This window comes from Geotrypetes seraphini, chromosome 5 (genome assembly GCF_902459505.1).
Source record: "Geotrypetes seraphini chromosome 5, aGeoSer1.1, whole genome shotgun sequence".
NCBI lineage: Eukaryota > Metazoa > Chordata > Amphibia > Gymnophiona > Dermophiidae > Geotrypetes > Geotrypetes seraphini.
In genome coordinates, this window is record NC_047088.1 from 20,357,124 (window position 1) to 20,378,762 (window position 21,639).

At 45.3% G+C, this 21,639-nt stretch overlaps 1 protein-coding gene across 3 annotated transcripts in view; it reads left to right on the forward strand.

Moving 5' to 3' along the window:
• Positions 1 to 744: 744 nt before the first annotated feature.
• The window catches only part of COL4A6 (collagen type IV alpha 6 chain), a 457,507-nt gene continuing 436,612 nt past the window's right edge, over positions 745 to 21,639 (forward strand). For 2 of the 3 annotated variants that reach the window (XM_033945312.1, XM_033945314.1), the window contains exons 1-2: positions 745 to 921; positions 1,011 to 1,053. In XM_033945312.1, the coding sequence (XP_033801203.1) occupies positions 911 to 921; positions 1,011 to 1,053 (54 nt within the window). In that variant the 5' untranslated portion in view covers positions 745 to 910. The remainder of the gene's footprint in view (positions 922 to 1,010; positions 1,054 to 21,639) is intronic. The other variant, XM_033945315.1, reaches the window with a different exon arrangement.

Consider the following 21,639-nt stretch of genomic DNA (forward strand, 5'->3'; position numbering starts at 1 on the left):
CACCAGGCCAATTGGGTTTTCAGGCTAGCCCTAATGAATATGCATGAAGCAAATTTGCATGCCTATCACTTCCATCATATGCAAATCTCTCTCATGCATATTCATTAGGGCTAGCCTGAAAACCCGATTGGCCAGGTGGGCCTCCAAGACAGGGTTGGGAACCACTGATCTAGATCTCCAGGATCTAGGGCAGACAACCTTAAGATTGGAATGCCAATGGGGCTCCTCTTCTGGATCTCTGCGCGCAGTGCTGCAATCTGGCATAGAGTGTTATTAACTTTTTTGGAGTTCTCAGCTTGATTTCATGAAAATAACTTTCAACCTTAAGGGCGCATATACATCTTGCTTCAGCGAAACAGTAAACCAGAGAGTGATTGGCATGGAAAAGGGGAACTAAGAAGTCACTGGGCAAAGAAATCCCAGCCTCGCCGGCGAGATCAAAGCAGAAAAGCCAGCCAAGAGGTTCTGCCCTGCTGGAAAGGAAGGGGACTGGGGGAAAGGCAGCATTTTCAGCTCTGCCAGGAAGCAGTCGCCCACCTCAAGCCAGGTGGCTCCTTCCAAGAAAACGACCTACCCCCAAGTTACAGTATTGCAAAGCCCAGATCTCTCTGCATCCGGATTCTTCCTGCAAAGTGGTTGCTTGCCCGGATTATAGAAGATGCAATCACAACACGGTGGCAGGGTAAGGGGGGGGGGGTGGGGGGGAGCAGCACCCTCCGGGCTTTCGGCTGATTGACAGTCTGCAAAGTCGCCGCCCCTTTCTCCAGTTGTCTGCCCGAATCGAGCTCGCGCTCAGCCTCCAGCACGAAACTCCCCCCTCTTTCGTTGGTTCGTTCCGCGATTCTCTCCTTTTCTCCGCAGATCCGGCTTTCCAGGAGCGGAGCGCCGAAGGGTTTCTCCCGCGGGCAGAATGAGGACAGGGTGAGCCTTCTCGGGGAGCCTCTTCCGGCCTGCCGGTGCCTCTTTTGCGCGCCCGGTCCTGATCTCTCTCTCCTTTTCTCCTCTTGCAGGGATTTTCTTCTGCTTTGCCTGGCGGCGGGATCGGTGCGAGCGGTGAGTTGGAGGGGTTCATTAGCACGGGGATAGCCAGCTTCAGTTTCCTGACTAGAAATGTCTTTGCACGACTTTCAAACAAAATAGACTGGAAGGAAGTGAGTTTTCCTGGTGGCCAAACGCCACACCTGTGTTTTGCATTAGGATAAGTTTCAAGCTTATTTAAAATATTTGATTTGATCGCAATATCCAAATCCAATGCGATTTACAAAGATTAAAAATAGAAAAAATAATAAAAAAAAATCCAACAAACAGGACATTAAAAACAGTTATGACATAATGCAATTGAGAGGGAGGGGGGGGGGGTGTTAAAAAAAAATAAGATTAAATACAATTCCAAAATATATGAAAAAGGATGGGTGGGGTTTTTTTTTTTTAATAATTCTTTTTCTGCTTTTAAAGCCAATTTTATATATTGCAATGCAAAGGGCATATAATTTTTTTATTTATTTATAAATTTTTATTAATTGTTACATCATAACAAACTCAAGCAAATATACAAATTATAAAGAAAATAATTCAAATTAAAATATAAACATTAACAAGTCCACATTATTAAGGGTTGACTAATCTTGTCGCCAATTTTATATTCCAAAAAAGTAAAGAACTAACCATCAATATTCTAATAATTCAGGCAATAATAATCTTCATATTTCATTCCTTCTCAGCTTCTGCACTAGTAACAGGTAACAGGTAATATATCCAATTTAGGTTTGTCTGAAAGAAAATTTTCTAAATGAATTGGGTCTAAAAATATATATTTAGTATTCTAAAAAGTCACCAAGCATTGACAGGGGAACTTAAGGAAGAATGATGCACCCACACCCAAGGTTCTAGCCCTGAGTTGCAGGAATTGGCAAAGGGCATTTATAAAAATTACACGTCCATGAGAGGCGTTTTCCTACTTTTATGCCGTCTCTTTTCACTCTGTTTCTGTAAAACAACTGTATTAATAGTCTGTCCAAAGCAGAGAATGAAATGCCTACGTAGGGATCCTTTTATCAAGCCGCTACCGCCTCCTCTTGAGCAGGCGGTAGTTTTTGGCCAGCGCAGGGGGTTAGCGCGTGATGAAAAGTCGCACGCGTTAACCCCCGCTAGCGCGGCTTGATAAAAGGAGCCCGTAATATCTGAAAGCAGTACAAACCATGGGGGTGTGATTTGGATGGGACAGAGGCAGGAATTGTTTCACGCATACATTGGCGCCTTTTTTTTTTTTTTTTTTTGCGAGCAGGTGTCTTCAAGTTGGGGCTGGAGCTGAGCCTGCATTATAAAGACACCTGTGTGGTCTTTGTAAAACAGTCTTTTAAAAAGGCTCCTTTTTGGTCTTCTCACATTCTGTTATACAAAATCAAGTCCATAAGGACCATTCTGTCAAGTTACAGAATCTGAAGCCTTGTTTCTGTTTGCAATTAACTTTTACTTCTCTTGACCTGCGGTCGTCTTCCCGTTGTTTTTAAAGCTTTAAGTCAGGGGTGTCCAACCTGCGGCCCGAGGGAAGCCAAATGGTTGGACACCCCTGCTTTAAGTCATACCAAGGGCATCTGGATTGTCATTGTCCAGTGCTCCCTAGGGTTGACCAAATTTTGACATAGGGCCAGGGCTGCTGTTTAGGGCGAGCAAGCAGGGCAATTAACCCTGAGCCCCCATATCACTGGGGGGGGGGCCCCAAACCTGCCTGAAATTGAAAGAGAGGCAACCTGCAAACTAGTTTTGAGGGGCCCCTTCCTAGGGTCTGCCCTAGGCCCCATCGTGTCTAGCACCAACCCTGCGTAGGACATCTCAGTACATTAATATCGTGAACCATCCTAGAATCAGAAAATAATATTAAATATTGAACTAAGGCCAGTACTGGGCAGACTTGCACGGTCTGTGTCTGTATATGGCCGTTTGATGGAGGATGGGCTGGGGAGGGCTTCAATGGCTGGGAGAGTGTAGTTGGGCTGGAGTGAGCTTTGACAGAGATTTCGGCAGTTGGAACCCAAGCACAGTACCGGGTAGAGCTTTGGATTCTTGCCCAGAAATAGCTAAGAAAAAAATTAAAAAATTTAAATTGAATCAGGTTGGACAGACTGGATGGACCATTCGGGTCTTTATCTGCCGTCATCTACTATGTTACCAGACTATCTGTGTAGTTGAAGGCCAGAAAGTGAACAATCATTTTTTGATTTGCTGACAGTAAGAGGAAGCTTAAAATTTGTAGATGGTTACATTGTTTATTTTGCCACATGAGGGTGCTCTGTAAGACCTAGGATGAAAGTGACTTTGAAAATCTGTAACTGATGTAGTAACCAGAAGATGATTCCAGGAGTAAATGTTTGATTTCTGAAGCCTTGTTTTCTATTTCAAAAATCCTCTATTATTTTGTAGCAACATAAGGGTCCCCTGTGTTAGATGTTAATATGCACTTAACGCTGGATGGGCTAAAGCCTTCTCTGTTAGTTTTGTCATTTGTGTACATAAGCTCACGGTATTTAAAAAAAAAAAATTTGGAGGGGAAGCTCTATGCAAGTAGCATGCTGGCATTACTGGTTAGCGTGTCCATAAAGCAGGAGCCCTTACCCCCTCTTCTACGAAACCGCGCTAGCAGTTTCTAGCGCTGAATGGCCCGCGCCGCTCCCGACGCTCCTAGGAACTCGAAGAGCGTCGGGAGCAGCGCGGGCCATTCAGCGCGGCTCTCTGCGCTAAAAACCGCTAGCGCGGTTTGGTAGAAGAGGGGGGGTAGTGTCTCCTAAATAGGGGGCAGTAACGGCCTGATTCTATAAATGGCGCCAATGCGCGCTGGTGACCTAAAAAGCAAACGAGATGCTAGAAAATATTAGAAAAGGGATGATAACCAAGACTAATAACGTTATAATGCCTGTGTTATCGCTCCATGGTGCGACCTCACTTTGAGTATTGGGTTCAGTTGTGGTCGCCTTATCTCAAAAAAAAGTTATAGCGGAACTAGAAAAGGTCCAAAGAAGAGCGACCAAAATGATAAAGTGGGTGTCAGGTCAAAAGCGCACCAGGACAAAGGCGCATGCAGACAATTGAGCGCAGCGCGGAGGCGCACGCCGCAGAAAATTACTGTTTTTAGGGCTCCGATGGGGGGGGGGTGTGGGGGAACCCTCCCACTTTACTTAATAGACATTGCGCCGCGTTGTGGGGGGTTTGGGGGGTTGTAACCCCCCATATTTTACTGAAAAGTTCACTTTTTCCCTGTTTTTAGGGAAAAAGTTAAGTTTACAGTAAAATGTGGAGGGTTACAACCCCCCAAACCCCCCACAATGCCGGCGCGATCTCTATTAAGTAAACTGGGGAGGTTCTCCAACAAAACCCCCCGTCGGAGCCCCTAAAAACTGTAATTTTCTTCGCGCGCCTCCGTCTTGCACTCAGTTGTCGGCGCGCGCCTTTGTCTTTCGCGGGGTTGTCTATGAACCGATAAAGTGAAATGAACTCTTCTTGTATGAGGAAAGACTAGAGAGAGAACTGAGGTCTACAAAAGCCTAAGTGGTATCAAATTAGAGGGCTGCACGGGAACGGGTATCGCGGGAATCCCGCGGGGGTCCCGCGGGAATTCCACCCTATCCCACTGGACTCCCACGGGCCTCCCACGGGGACCCCCCTCTAGCCAACAGGACTCCCACGGGGATGGAAGGCTTTGGAAGCAGGGTTCGTCCATATAATATAATGGACACGTCAGCCTTAGTAAAAAAGGGGGTTTATAAGTTAATTACCTGAACAGAAAACAAAAAAAGGGTTCCACCAAAGAGATTCCACAAGGAAAACAGCAGCACAAACACAAAAGAAACTGTGGAATTGATGATCCTGTCAGAAGTAATTGTTTTTTATGGGGACGGGCGGGGATGGAGGTAATTCCTTGCGGGAACGGGTGGGGACGGAGAGGATCCTGGCGGGGACAGGTGGGGACAGAGAGGATCCTGGCGGGGATGGGTGGGATTTCTATCCCCGCACAACTCTCTATATCAAATGGGTTCAAGTGGATTGATTTTTTTTACTCCATCAAAAATTACAAAGACACAGAAAAGAAGGAGCTTCCTTTATATTAAAGTTTCCAGCAAAATATTGGGCTCCTTTTACTAAGCTGCGATAGCGGTTTTAGCGCATGCAGAATTGCCACATGAGCTAGACGCTAATGCCAGCATTGAGCTGGCGTTAGTTCTAGCCGCATATTGCGGGTTTAGTGCGCGCTAAAAACGCCATCGCAGCTTAGTAAAAGGAGTTCATTGTGTCACGTTTGCTAGCAAAAAATTTTCTTTTTTTTTTCCGAAGCAATTGCTGGACTTTATTGTGGCCAGAGAAGGGGGTGGAGTAATAATTAGACCAGTGGCCTCTTCTACAGATTAATGCGAACCGGCTGTCTCCTTTAATATATATAATTTACCTCTGTATTTTTGTTTATATTTGGTCCCGGAGATATTGTGGACTAAATAATGAAAATTTCTTATAGTTAGGTGATTTGTTTATTTTTCATCACAAATTTTCCTGAGCATTTATGAATCTCTATTCAAGTATTGTATGCTCGTCTTTAAATGTGTAAAGTTATAAATAAAAAGTTAAAAAAAAAAATTACAAAGACTTTGGGACACTCAACGAAGTTACAGAGACATATCTTTTCACTCGGAGAATGGTCAAGCTCTGGAGTGCATTGCTGGAGGATGTGGTAAAGCGGTTAACTTAGGGTTTGGACAAGTTCCTGGAGGAAAAGTCCATAGTCTGCTATTGAGACAGACATGGGGGGAAGCCACTGCTTGCCCTGCGATTGGTAGCATGGGATGTTGCTGGATTTTTGCCAGGTACTTGTGACATGGATTGGCCTCTGTGAAGATATGCTATTGGACTAGGTGGACCATTAGTCTGACCTAGTAGGGCTGTTCTTAAAATTATGTGCTGACTCGAATATAAGTCGGGCGGCTTAATATTCAAGTGTCCTGCGCTGTCAGGCTCTGCACCTAGCCCCCTTCCCTCCATCCGTCCCCTGTCAGACTCTGCACCCAGCACCCTTCCTTCCCCTGTCAGACTCTGCACTTTCCCTCCCAGGCTCTGCCCTCTGTCTCTGCCTCCCTGCCCTATCTTCATACCTCTGCTGATCCCTGGTGGAGGTGCAGCGGGTCCTCTTCCCGATCCCAGGTGGAGGTACAGTGGGCAGGAGCAAGCTTTTCGAACTCCTGCCCTGCAGCTAACCGGCTGCGCGGATCCGTCTTCGTCAAATTGCGCTGCTGCTCATGCCGCTCAGATGATGAAGATGGATCTGCGCAGCCAGTTAACAGCGGGACAGGAGTTCGGAAAGCTTGCTCCTGCCCACTGCATCTCCACCGGGGATTGGAAGAGGACCCGCTGCACCTCCACCAGGGATCGGCAGAGGTATGATAGGGCAGGGAGGAGGAGGGGGGCAGAGCCTGGTGGAAGTCTTAGAAAATTCTGGGAGGGAGCGTTGACCTGAATATAAACCGGGACCCCCATTTTTGGGTCAATTTTTTGGCCCAAAAATTCCGGTTTATATTCGAGTATATACTGTGAGTCCAAAACAGTTGCCTTCGTCCTCTAACCACACCTACTTTCAGTTAGGTGTCTACCATCCAATTAAGTGCAATGATGTCAGTTATGAAATGCCAATTATCAGTTGTCAGTGCTTATTAAGTCTTTTAAGCAATTAGCCCCCCCTTGCAGTGAATGTCACTTTAAAAAGTCCCAGTTACAGATCTCACCATAACCTATATGGCGAGCCTTCCAAAACCCAGCCAAAACTTACTGTACCTACATAAAGATGACATCTGCAGCCATAAGGGCTATTGTTGTGGCCACCGATATTGACATCCTTTAGAGCAGTGGTTCCCAACCCTGTCCTGGAGGAGCACCAGGCCAGTCGGGTTTTCAGGCTAGCCCTAATGAATATGCATGGAGCAGATTTGCATGCCTGTCACTTCCATTATATGCAAATCTCTGTCATGCATATTCATTAGGGCTAACCTGAAAACCCGACTGGCCTGGTGGTCCTCCAGGACAGGGTTCTGAACCACTGCTTTAGAGAATCAGGCCCAGAGTGTCCTCCTTCAACCTTTCCAAATTCACAAAGTCTTCAAGGCCATTGAGCTGTTGTTGGCTCAGCGAATGAAGAGCTCAGCAGTTTGGCGCTTGTGGTCCACCCTGTTACAAAATAAAGTACTCGGAAATATCTCAAATTTCAGGCGTTTTGGGGTTATTTTAATGGACACCATGTAGCATAGGCAGCAAAAAGCTGCTTTGTTTGGGAGGGGGGGGCCCAGGAGTTCCGCCCTGGTGCACGACCTCTAAATAGCTCCCGAGTCTTCCACCTACCTCTTCCCGGCGCTTTTGTTTTAAAGCTTCAGCAGTCGCCATGCAGCGTCCACGAGCAGGCCTGCCCCCGGAAGTAGAATGAAAGGTTCCGGGGCAGGCCTGTTCTTTGACGCTGTGTGGCGGCTGCGCGGTGGCTGCCCAAAGAGTTCAGCAAACAGCGGGAGAAGGGTGGGCGGGAGGGCTTAAAACCACAGCGACCAAGAATTTGGGGCAGGCCATGGCCCCCCGTGGCCTCCCCTGTTCCCAAGCCTATGCTGTGTAGAATAGGCTCTGCCAAAAGGCTGAGTTACAGTAATAGGAGGTTAATGGGCACATATGACCTCAGTATACAGTACTCCCCGAAATTCACAACCACGAATTTCAAAAAACCGCAAATGCAGTTTTTCACCTGTCAAGAGGCAGGAGAGGGCAGCTGGAGTGCCAGCGGGTGAAGAAAATCGCTTGCGGTCTGCTCTGACCGCCTCTTCCTGTAGTAAAGTCGAGCTACACCAATCAGAAGCTGCTTTGACGTGCAGCTCCTGATTGGTGTAGCCCAGTGGTCTCAAACTTGCGGCCCGCCAGTTACTATTTTGAGGCCCTCGGTATGTTTATCATAATCACAAAAGTAAAATAAAACAGTTTCTTGATCATATGTCTCTTTACCTATAAATTACAATATTATTATTAAGACTTAGCCAAAAGGAAAGATTTAGAAACTATAAAGAGTTTTACCTCATGCATAATCGTCATTTCTTTAATTAAGACATTAACTATTTTTTTTCTGAGGCCTCCAAGTACCTACAAGTCCAAAATGTGGCCCTGCAAAGGGTTTGAGTTTGAGACCACTGGTGTAGCCCGACTATACTCATCTGGGGCAGCCTCCTTGGAGCGGCTGGGGCACGGGCAGTGTGTCTGGGAGGGAATGCATGGATGGGAGAACATCTCAGGGGAGGAGACATAGGCATCCTGGGACTGTCGGCCAAGTCTCTTCCCTGAAGAAGCCCTTTCTGGAAACGTCAATCGCTCCTCCTAAACTTACTTGCTCCACTTCATCACTTCATCATGCTTCTATTCTTTTCTCTCCTCTCTTCTACCTTCCAAAGTATTTAGATCAATGCTGTCTTGTTAAAATGTTTATTTTATTTTTATTTTTCCTCTAACTCTACTTTTCACTTCTCTATTACCCTCCAGGTACTTTAGTTAGATTGTGAGCCTTCGGGACAGTAAGGGAATTTTTCAAGTACCTTTCTTATTTCTAATCTTAATGTATATTTTCTGTAAACCGCTTAGAACCTAACGGATGTAGCGGTATATAAGAAATAAATTACATTACATATACTATAGGAAGAGGTGGTTGGAGCAGACTGCGAATGAGCGAGTCCATGATTTGCGAACCGCGAATTCGCGGGGGAACATTGTCCATCTGTTCTGGCTATGCTAATTTTAGTGGGTCTGGCAGGGTTCTGTACTCGGTTCCTGTGTACAAAGACAGCAGGAACCACAGCCCTGGCCTTTTTTTTGCCACTGCCGGACTGATGGTTGTGGTGCGTAGGTAACACTGTTTCTTCTGTCTGTCAGTCTGAAGCTGTTAATAGATGCGAGGCCCGAGGTTGTATTTTTGGGATCTTGTCTTCTTTCCATGGGTGCTGCCTTTAGAATCATGGTAAGCTTGTCACCGGTCTGTTTGCTCGAGGCCTGTGGTGTGACATCATGTATGCTTGTTCAGTCAGGTAGAAGATTGTATAAACAGTATCATTGCTTTGTAGGGTTGTTATAAATATATTTTCGCTAGAGAAGCAGAAATTTATTAGCCTTTAAAGAATTTTTTTCCACTTCTAATCTACATACCGGGAAAATGCTGTATATGTGACTCCAGTACCTTTTTTCCCCCTAGTATTGGGGCCAGATTTAAGACCTTAACACCTATAAGCATCAAATTAGAAAATGACACGGTGACAAAATTCTTCACCGTTCCCATCCCCGCGGATAAACGCAGGAAACCATCTTCATGTCATTCTTTAAGGAGAGAGGGAAGAATCAGAGTATGAATGGCCACAACCACTGACCCGCAAGCTTTGCTTTGAAGAATGCTGGTGTAGAAGGACCGAGGTTGAAATAGACACTAGAAAATGACATGGGATTATTTCCCGCGGTTATCCGCGGGGACGGGAACAGTGATGAATTTTGTCACCGTGTCATTCTCTACATCAAATTTAAGAGTGCTCAGGTTTTGATTTATCAATCATGTATATGGGTACACCGACAAATCTGCGCACGACAATTGCGCCCCGACAATTGTGCACACAGACAAGTGTGCGCACGACAATGCCGCCCCGTGAAATCTGCCATAAGTGGATATGTGGAAGGCCCTGATTTGCTCAGACTCCTCAGGCCCCATCCCTTGGGGTCACCATGTATATGCAAACATAGGCTTATTTACGCTCCTTCTGTCTCTCAGATGTTCAAGCCATTGCACATAGGGGCCTTGCTTTGGGCGAGGCTGCTCTGATTGCCTGTATCATTAGTCTTTGGGGCTCATAGGATGGGCTTTGCCATTCATTCCAGCCCCACCCTAAGGCCCGCCTCGCAACCCCCCCAGCCATGGCTCCCTCAACCGGTTCATAGACAACGGTGTGAAAGACAAAAGCGCGCGCTGACAATTAAGCGCAGCGCGCGCGCCGCTCTAAATTACAGTTTTTAGGGGCTCCGACGGGGTTTTTGTTGGGGAACCCCCCCAGTTTATTTAATAGATATCGCGCCGGCATTATGGGGGGTTTGGGGGGTTGTAACCCTCCACATTTTACTGTAAACTTCACTTTTTCCCTAAAAACAGGGAAAAAGTGAAGTTTTCAGTAAAATGTGGGGGGTTACAACTCCCCACACCCCCAACAACGCGGCGCAATGTCTATTAAGTAACCCCCCAGGCCCCCCCGTTTGAGCGCTAAAAACAGTAATTTAGAGTGGCGTGGCGGCGCGCGCTGCGCTCATTTGTCTAGGCACGCCTTTGTCCCGCGCTTTTGACCTGACACCCCCTCAACCTGTTCTCATGCTCGGAGCCGCATCAGGAGGGCATCTGCGCATGCACTGGTATGACATGATGATGCATGCATGCGCGTGATGTCACCGCCTTGCATCTTCACATGTGCAGCAGATGCCCTCCCGAGCTGGAAGCTTTTCATAACCCGGACAAAGTGCCGGGTTTTGAAAAGCCGTCCGGATGCCCGGACATATCCTCTAAAAGGAGGACATGTCCGGCTAAATCCAGACATCTAGTAACCCTACTCAGACTTTATGTAGAATTTGAAAACTCTCTATCTAATTCTCCATGTAGAATTCTTTGTAATATATTTAACTCTACAAAATTCTGTGTAACAATATATTGCCTGTAACCTGCCTAGAAACTCTAATTAATGAGGATTCAGTGGTATATAAAATAACATAACGACATATTATGCCATTGGAATTTTGTAAAGGATCATGCACACATGTGTATAAATGATCTCTTGTCAGCTTTTGATTACCCAGTACCAGATTCCTCGCTGTCCTCCTCCCCCCTTTACTAAACAGTTATAGCGGTTATTAACGCAGGGAGCCACGCTGAATTATCTGTGCTGCTCCCGATACTCATAGACACTTGGTATCTGACTCAATGGCATAATGCATCCATCCATGTATGCAGTTAGCCTGGCTGATGAAGTGCTGAATATCAACACATACCGTGTTTCCCCCAAAATAAGACAGTGTCATATATTCATTTGGGGCCCAAAAAAGGCACCAGGTCTTATTTTTGGGTAGGGCTTATGTTTTCATGTACATGATCATCTCTCCCTTCCTTTCCTTCACCCCAATTCTTCCTCTTTCCACATGTGCAACATCTTTCCTCACCTCTCACCCATCCCCTTGTGCCTTCCCTCTGCAGCATCTTTCTATCCTTCCTGTCTCCCTGTGCAGCAGAACCCTTTGCCCAGCTTCCAACCTTCTCTCCCTCCCATCCCTCTTGCAGAACCCTTTGCCCAGCTTCCAACCTTCTCTCCCTCCCATCCCTCTTGCAGAACCCTTTGCCCAGCTTCCAACCTTCCCTCCCTCCCATACCTCTTGCAGAACCCTTTGCCCAGCTTCCAACCTTCCCTCCCTCCCATCCCTCTTGCAGAACCCTTTGCCCAGCTTCCAACCTTCCCTCCCTCCCATCCCTCTTGCAGAACCCTTTGCCCAGCTTCTAACCTTCCCTCCCTCCCATCCCTCTTGCAGAACCCTTTGCCCAGCTTCTAACCTTCCCTCCCTCCCATCCCTTTTGCAGAACCCTTTGCCCAGCTTCTAACCTTCCCTCCCTCCCATCCCTCTTGCAGAACCATTGCCCAGCTTCCAACCTTCCCTCCCTCCCATCCCTCTTGCAGAACCCTTGCCCAGCTTCCATCCTTCCCTCCCTCCCATCCCTCCTGCAGCAGAACCCTCGAGCAACCGCCCCCGCCGCGCAGCTGAACCCCCGCTGACCCTCCATCATTCCCAACCAACCAATCCCCGCCGACCATGACCATAAATGCCTTCCTGCAGATGAGCATCGGGCCAGCAGCACTCACAGGCTGCTTTGCGGACTTCTTGCTGGGGCCTTCTGTGTGCTGCATTACTGATGATGTCATCAGTACACAGAAGGCCCCAGCGAGAAGGCAGCAAAGCAGCCTATGCATGCTGCTGGCCTGACGCGGTTGGCAGGGATCGGTTGGAAGGGAAGGGATGGAGGGTCATCGGGGGGGGGGGGGGGGAAACACGGCTCCCTACAACTAAGGCTTATTTTCGGGGAAACACGGTAATTGGCAAGTGCTGACACTACCCCTGACGTGTCTCCAAAATATCTGTCTTTAAGTTCAGCACTAAGGAATTAAATGCTTTTGAAAATTAGTGGTTAGCCCAGAACATGTGATTTAACTGGCCAGCTGTTTATGACTTTAAATTGCTTTGAATATTGACCCTGTAATGTAAAGATTGTAATGTGAAAAATTTCACATCATTTCAATTAGAGGCAAACATTTCTAAGCAGTTTACAGCATAAAGGGAGAAGGGGGGAAAATGAATAACACACAAGGGGGCTTATGATATGATCAAAACTTAGAATAAACTCAAAGAGAGAGACGGAGAGAAAGTTATTACATGCTACGCTGAGACATAACAGGAAGGATGATAGTGAATTGAGCACGTTTGAGCCTAAACATTGCTCCAGCACATACCCACATGAAAAGAAGGCATTCGGAAGCCACGGCACCTTGTTTTATGCAACATACACGTAGGTGTTCCCTGCGGTGAAGTAAGGGTGGAGGGGAGACAGCGCCCCCTGGTTTCTCCTGGCGCATGCACGCGCCGACTTACTCCTGCATCGGAGCAGGTGAAAAATTCTGTATAAGCGGTTGTATGAAAGGCATTTGCATTGTATTTATATAGCAGATGTCACATATGCAGTATAATTATGGGCTTTCCCTGCCCTGTTATAAAATGATCTGACCTCAAAGCAGCTTCAAATTTTCCAAGTTGACACAAAAAAAAAAAGTATTTTCTCATACCTTATTTCCCTGAAAATAAGACTGTTATATTAATTTTGGGTCCAAAAACGCATTAAGGCTTATTTTCGGGGGATGTCTTATTTTTTTTCATGTACAACAATCATCTCTCCTTACTTTTCTTCCACCCCAGTTCTTCCTCTTTCCATCCTCCTCCCCCCCTCCATGGCAACATGTATCTATCCCAGCAGAACCCCACCGACCCTCCCACCGTGAGACTGACATACCTCCACTCCGAGGCCTCCAAAAGCAGTGGCAGCGCTCTGAACGGGCTGCTTCGCGGCTTTTTCCACCGGGGCCTTCCCTCTGCCACATCACTGATGATATCAGTGACGCGGCAGAGGGAAGGCCCAGGCGGGGAGGCCATGAAGCAACCCGTTCAGGACGCTGCCGTCGCTACTGCTTCAAGAGGCCTCAAAGTGGAGGGATGTCGGGTCTCATCGGGGTGGGGTTTTGAATCGATGAGTAGATTTTTTTCGGTGAATCGGGTAGGGATGGAGTCAGGGAGTATCAGGGACATTCGGTGGGGGGAGGGTGCTTCGGGGTTTGATCTTAACTAGGACTTATTTTTGGGGTAGGGCTTATATTAGGATCATCTTTAAAAATCATGCTAGGGCTTATTTTCAGGATAGGTCTTATTTTTGGGGAAACAGGGTAGTTACTCCCTTGCACTGCTCTGTTCAATAACCTCTTCTGTGCTCTGTTCTGAATTGGTTTTCCGGTGCCAAGCCTGCTATTCGGGACAGGAAGGGAGATTCCTACTGGCCTGTGTTTACCCTGGCTGTAGAGTGGAAAACACTGGAAATGTCCAGTTTGAGCCTTTCATCTGGCATCAAGTGAGTTTGCAGCCAACTAAAATAATGGCACAAGGTGTGGAAATGCAAATTCCAGATGTGTGGACACTTTAGTTAAAGCAATCAGTCGTAGTTCAATACGGATAGATTTTGGGTAGCAAGACTGAGCGCAAATTTTACTGAAAACTTCACTTTTTCCCTGTTTTTAGGGAAAAAGTTAAGTTTACAGTAAAATGTGGGGGGTTACAACCCCCCAAACTCCCCACAACGCCGGCGCGATTTGTAGTAAGTAAACTGGGAGTGCTCCCCAACAAACCCCCCCGTCGGAGCCCCTAAAAACAGTAATTTTCTTCGGCGCGTGCCTCCATCTTGCGCTCAGTTGTCGGCGCGCACCTTTGTCTTCCGCGTTGTTGTCTATGAACCGTTCAGTTCTGGTCTCCTTATCTCATGAAAGATATAGCGGCGCTAGAAAAGGTTCGAAGAAGAGCGACCAAGATGATAAAGGGGATGGAACTCCTCTGGTATGAGGAAAGACTAAAACGGTTAGGGCTCTTCAGCTTGGAAAAGAGACGGCTGAGGGGAGATAGGATTGAAGTCTACAGAATCCTGAGTGGAGTAGAACGGGTTCAAGTGGATCGATTTTTCACTCCATCAAAAATTACAAAGACTAGGGGACACTCGATGAAGTTAAAGGGAAATATTTTTAAAACCAAGAGGAGGAAAAATTTTTCACTCAGAGAATAGTTAAGTTCTGGAATGTGTTGCCAGAGGTTGTGGTAAGAGCGGATAGCGTAGCTGGTTTTAAGAAAAGTTTGGACAAATTACTGGAGGAAAAGTCCATAGTCTGTTATGGAGAGAGACATGGGGGAAGCCACTGCTTACCCTGGATCAGTAGCATGGAATGTTGCTACTCTGGGTTTTGGTCAGGTACTAGTGGCCTGGATTAGCCACCGTGAGAACAGGCTACTGGGCTTGGTGGACCATTGGTCTGACCCAGTAAGGCTATTCTTATGTTCTTATGCCTAAAGTTAGACACTGATAGCAGAGCCTATCAGTGATTTGAAAACACGCCCATGATTCACCCCCCTAACCATGCCCACTTTTAGTGTAGGTGCTTTGGGCTAGGTGCCTACTTTTTATACAATCGAGTTTTTTGAGTTAGGTCAGGGGTAGGCAATTCCGGTCCTCGAGAGCCAGAGCCAGGTCAGGTTTTCAGGATATCCACAATGAATATGTCTGAGATGGATTTGCATGCACTGCCTCCTTGAGATGCAAATCTATCTCATGCATATTTATTGTGGAGATCCTGAAAACCTGACCTGGCTCCGGCTCTGGAGGACCGGAATTGCCTACCCCTGAGTTAGGCGCCTAACTTTCAGTTAAGTCCAATCAAAGCTGATTGTGAGGCGTTGAGTCCAATATCAGCACTGATCAAGCCTATTAATCGATTAAGTTAGGCGCCTTTTATAGAATTAGAACCTGTGTGTCTTTATTTTTATTGCTTAGATATCATTTGTGTTATTTGAATGTTAATGATGTTCGTGTGGTTTTGAATGTATATGACTGTGTTTTAATTATTTCTAGTTAGTTATCTGTTGGGTGTATATTTTATGATTGTACTCCCCTGAGAACATGATTCATTTATGGATAGGCAGAATATGACTGCTTTTTAGTTTATTCATCAATCCAAGGCAAATAATAATAACTTGGAATTGTAATACAAATCCAATTCTTCCAACCTGGTTCCAAGCTCTATGATTTTAATCTTCTTTTCACCAGCTTCCAATTTTCATTATCGCATAATAATGCCACAGACCTCAGCAACACCCCTCCTCCGTCCCGTTATAGGTACAAATTTCCCAGGGAGGATCATGTGTTATCTCCTTAGCTAAATTTTCTATTTTACTATTAAATTTACATGTTTTTATTAAACTTTGTAACTTCTTTTTTGCTGTACTTATCTTAATTGGTGATTAAGTGGTTGGACCCGACATGTTTCGCTTCCGCTTCGTCAGGGATCCACACGTAGCCGCTATCATCCATCCCGCAAAATAGAAGTTAAAAAGTTTAATAAAAAATGTAAATTTAATAGTAAAATAGAAAATTTAGCTTGGACCAATGAGGAGATAACACATGATCCTCCCCGAGAAATTTGTACCTATAACGGGACGGAGGAGGGGTGTTGCTGATTTTACGGCATTATTATGTGATAATGAAAATTGGAAGCTGATGAAAAGAAGACTAAAATGATAGAGCTTGGAACCAGGTTGGAAGAATTGCTTTTTAGTTTATAACATTTTATTGAAGGAATCGTATACAAGTATATAAAAATATAATACATAATAAATTCATAACAATTAAATTCATAAAAAATTTGTCAAACTCTAAAATATATTTCCATTTTATCCACTGTGAACCTCAATACATTCCCAAACTCAGACCCCCCCTTTCAATTCCTCAATTCCCTCCTCCTCCCTTCCCTACCCCCCTTTATTATATGGAAACATTTTATTAAAGAAGTAAAATAACCCATAAACTAAACTCCCCAATCCAAATGAAAGTTGACAAAAATAAAGAATAATAAAAACAGAGAACTGCAATGTTAAGTAAATCAACATAGCTTCAATGTAAATCATTGAGAATTAAACTTCTTGCCTTAGGTGAAAGATTTTGAATATACGGATCCCAAATTTCCATAAAAAGACGAGTTTTCCTAGACGAACGCCTAACCTCCCAAGTGTCAAATAACAATAAATAATGAAATTGTTTTCCTCCAGTGCCAGAAACTTTCAGAAAATAAAAAAACAAGAGGGCATTCGGAAAAGTTGAAAGGGGACAGATTTAAAACGAATGCTAGGAAGTTCTTCTTTACCCAACGTGTGGTGGACACCTGGAATGCGCTTCCAGAGGACGTTATAGGGCAGCGAACGGTACTGGGGTTTAAGAAAGGATTGGACAATTTCCTGCTGGAAAAGGGGATAGAGGGGTATAGATAAAGGATTACTTCACAGGTCCTGGACCTGGTGGGCCGCCGCGTGAGCGGACTGCTGGGCGCGATGGACCTCAGGTCTGACCCAGCGGAGGCATTGCTTATGTTCTTATGTTCTAGGCGCTTCTTTCAATAACCAAAATTGCATTATACATTTATGTCCAATCAAACACGCCTTCTGAAATAAAAGACACTTCTTTTTACCAAAAATCCACATGCCGCAGCTTTACCAAAAATTACTCCCCTTGGAGAATCCACAGCAGGACTACCCCATAATGAGCCTAAAAATAACAGGATGGCAGACCAGAATAACCTAATTAAAGGGCATGACCAAAAAGCATGAGTTAAAGTTCCAGGATCCTTTTCACACTTCATACAAATTGGGGAATTACCAAACCTGCATGAAAAGCTTGAATTTGGGAAAAATGAGCTCTATGTAAAACTCTAAAAGAACATTCCCTCCATACAGAACCTGTAATAACTTTTGGTATCCTATTAATAGCTTGCGTAAAATCCTGCTTTAAAATGAATAAACAAATTTATGCAATTCACGTTCCAGACTTGCTCCACGAGCATTTGGTTCAGTTTTGATATTGTTAGACTAAGTAAAATTCACTTATATCTGTTGTACCCAAACACTACCAGTCTGCAAATCTGAAAAAAGGCAGGTTTGTTTTGAGGCTCTGGAAAGTCCATTTGGGTAAAAGGTGGTGTTTTTCTTGATAGCTTTGGCTATGTTCCAGGTCATGCCTCCTGGTCTCTTTCCCTGTCAAACAAGGCAAGGTTTCAGTGCCATGAACAATTACATTTTGTGTTCTGAATCTAAATTGAAGTTGCAAGCCGAAGAAGATGAGAGAATGGCTTTTGGATTTATTCAGGGCTTTTCACAAAGGATTCTCTCTCTGAAGATATCTATATAATAAAACCGTAGGCGGCGCATGCGCAGTCTTATCAGCGTGCTTCCATGATCCGTATGTCCGTGGCCGCCAAGACTGCAGCATGCCCCGCGCTTACTACGGCCCCACGCGCTGCTCAGTTTGGCACGGCGGTTTCCCCAGATAGGGGAAGCCGAAAAACTCAATCCCGCCTCATGGTCCTGCCGCCGCTAACGAATTCCCCCCTCCCCCCCCAATCCTCCTGCAACAGCCGCTACCGCTCCTGTTCAAAGCGGCCTGCTGAGGTTCGCTGCCGCTGTAACGAACCTCGCAGGCCGCTCTCCACATGGTAGCAATCGCGTCAGAGGGAACACGCTACCGAGTTGGAGAGCGGCCTGCGAGGTTCGTTACAGCGGCCGCGAACCTCAGCAGGCCGCTTTGAACAGGAGCGGTTGCGGGAGGAGGAGGGGGGGGGGGAGTTTTAACAGGAGGAGTCGCCGAAAAAAACCTTCAGCCGCAGCAGGCCAGCACACGGGAAGGGAAGGGGGAGGGGCCGAACGGAGCAGGGCAGCTCAAGGTAAGAAGGGAATGGGGGGTGGGGGAAAATGTTTCTACTACTCAGCAGGGACCTGGAGGGGAAGGGAAAACCGCTGCTGCTTCTGCAAAGGAAAGTGGGGGGGGGAGACACAGAAAGAAATACAGACAGACAAAGGAGGCTAGGGAGAGAGACAGACAGAAATAAAGTCAGACAGGGGACCAGAGAGACACAGAAATAAAGACAGACAGGCAAAGGGTGCCAGGGAGAGAGAGAAAAAAATTGCAGGAGGGAGAAAGACAGAAAGAAAGGAAGAAAGAAACAGGAGCAGGGAGAGAGACGTAAAGAAAGAAAGACAGACAGCCATATATTCTAGCACCCGTTAATGTAACGGGCTTAAACACTAGTATGTATATAATCTGATAGAGATTCATTACTATTCAAATTATTGGGTATTTTAATACTTAAATTCCTGCCAAAGAGTGCCTCAAATGCTGAGTGAGTTTGATTTGCAATTGAAGGGCTTATTTCCAAAACCTGCTAAGTCCACATCAGCAGCTATTTTTAAGGTGACTGTCGACAATGGCGCTGGTTGCCTTTGTGCTTTTCCAAATTAGAACCTTTTCTTCCAAGATGGAAGAGACAGCTCGAGGTTAGTGAAATGGTATTAAGCACCCTAGCTCTTTCTTTTTTTCTATTATCATCCTGTATTTTTTTTTTTTTTAATACTGTTAACCGAGTTTTAGTTTAGTTTAGGTGAACCTTTAACCTTGTACACTCTGTCAATTAATTCTCCAGACCCTTTGACATTTTGATAACTAAAACCAACAAAAATGATCACCCCAATAACACTTTTCCAAAAATAATCACATAAAATGGCATAATTAGACATTATACTTTTGTGTGTATGTGTATATAGGTATGTATATATGATTTTACTCATGGTAATACTACAGGACTACCACTAGTGGTCAGCTAACGCTATAGTCGCATATGCAGTTGCTGGGACATGTTTCCTTTTTATGGAAAGATGGCCTCTTAAGGTAGTACAGGCAGTCCCCAGGTTAGGAATTAGATACATTTTAAAGCTGTTCTTAAGTCGGATTTGTATGTAACTCAGAACTTGTAGATTTTAAAATTCTTGCTGCTTTTCTCTGTTCCCAGCTGACAAAAGGGCCAAATGTTTCTCTAAGGTACAGCATGCACAACCACACAGTTGTGGCCATTCATCGTTCCTGAATCTGCTACAGGAGAAAGTGTAGGAGTCTATGCCACTGAACATACTGCTCACTAAAGCCACAACCACGTTCTTAAGTATGAGTCATACTTAAGTCGGGCATCTGTAACTTGGGGACTGCCTGTACTATAAGACTGCTGTTAGGGGGTCACTGGCACCATTTTGGATTATGGTGCTGGCAAGGGCGGAAACTGTGCACTGCTCCTGTATAAACCACTACCCAGCAATATTTCATCTATGGTAGGGCCAAGGGAGGGGGGCTTTGGGAGGGTTGGGGGTTTCAGGCTTTTGAGGTGATGGTTCATTGTCAGGGGCCACCACTAGGGGGCCTGGTTGAATTGGGAGGATGCTTTGCGGTCACTTTGAAGCTAACTGAAGATATTCAAGGAAGATAACTGGTTATCTCCCACTGAATAATCGGGGATAGCCAGTTATGTGTGTTTTAACTGGTCAGCGGCAGGGGAAAGGGAGGCACGTACCTGAGAATCTAATGTATCCTTTGCAGGCTAAGGACAGAAAGCTAAATATGCCCCAGACCATAGAAGTGAACTCTTTCTCTCACCCTAGTGACCGGCAACATTCTTTGTATCAGAGTCATAAGAACATAAGAACTGCCATCTCCGGAACAGACCCTGGGTCCATCAAGTCCGGTGATCCGCTCACGCGTAACCTGGCGAAAACTTAGTCACCCGTATCCCTCTATGCGCTTTTCGAGGAGATGTGCATCTAACTTGCCCTTAAATCCTAGAACGGTGGTTTCCGCAGCAGTCTCCACCGGGAGAGCGTTCCAGGTGTCCACCACTCGCTGTGTGAAGCAGAACTTTCTGGCATTGGTGATGGACAAGAGCTTTCTCCAGCTCAATCTGTGTTCCACAATAAGCCCCCAGCAGGCAGATGGTCAGTATCGGAGATTTATCAGACACATCCGTGCATGGCAGAGGTTTCTGGGTTCTCTCAATCTGTTAGAAGCTTTGTGTCTGCTTTGAAAATGAGCCTTTACACATCCGGGGAGGGGGGGGGAAGGGAAATAAACCATGAAGACTAAAACTGTGTAATTTAATATTATCATTACATATTATGTCTTATGTTATTAATAAATTAATAAAGGGTGGGAGAAAATGATTGCTATATGTATTACCTGTATAATTAATAGTGCAATATATGCAGTATTTGTTGTTCTCTTGTTTGTATTGCACTGTCATAGTTTGAAAATCAATAAAGATTAAAAAAAGAAAATGAGCCCCTTAGAAGCTGATTACTAAGGGGCTCATTTTCAAAGCATGTACACACACAACGTACCCTAGGTTCTGTGGTACTTTGTGTAGGGTTACCAGATGTCTGGAAAAACCCGGACATGTCCTCTTTTTATTCTGTTTTAAATCTTTATTGAATTTCAAATTTTGACAGTGCAATACAAATATTTTAAACATGAGCACTATACATAAAGCACTTAAAATACACAAAATTAATACATAACCAATCCTTTTCTCTCTACCTTCTTCACATAACTATTACAATGCACATGCATATATTATTACAATATTATAGATAAATACCTTTAGCAAACCCGAATACCTTCCCCTCCCCCCCACCTCCCCTCCTCCCGGATGTGTAGGGAATCTATAAAAAGGGGAGATGCATGACATTCATTGCAATTCAACATATGCAGTCAATGGGCTCCATACCTTGTTGAATGTCATACTAGACCTCAAACCCTCCGCATTCATTCTCTCATATTTATACGTGGAACAAACATTTGCCCACCAAAATGTGTAATTAAGTCTGTCGTAACTCTTCCAGTTCCGCGTAATCATCTGGATGGCTATTCCCGTCATAATCAAGAAGAGCTGGCTTTTATGTCTATCTAAAGAAGGTTTAATATGCAATATCGTACCACAAATTATGGCTTCATAGGTTAACGGACTGCCTGGGTACCCGGAGGGATTTCCAAAACCCAGCAGTTTGTCTAGGTTTCGGAAGACTCTGTGCTCTGGGCCATGTCTGGAGGCCCTCTGGCGCATGCACAGACAGTGACACAATGACATCGTATGTGTGTACGCATGTGCATAACGCCAGCGCAGAGGCCCTCCAGACCTTGGGGAAGGAGACAGGAGGTTTGGCTGGGGGCAGAATGGAGCGGGGCCAGGGGTCCTCTGTTTTTTTTTTAGAAGGAAATCTGGCAACCCTAACTTTGTGTGTCTACTGCTTTGAAATTGAACCTCTAAATCTCCCCTGGACTGGACCAGTAAGAGAGTTAAAGTTCATAGGCGTTCTTGACATTTCGATCTCCCTCTCGTTTCTTTTTCTCTT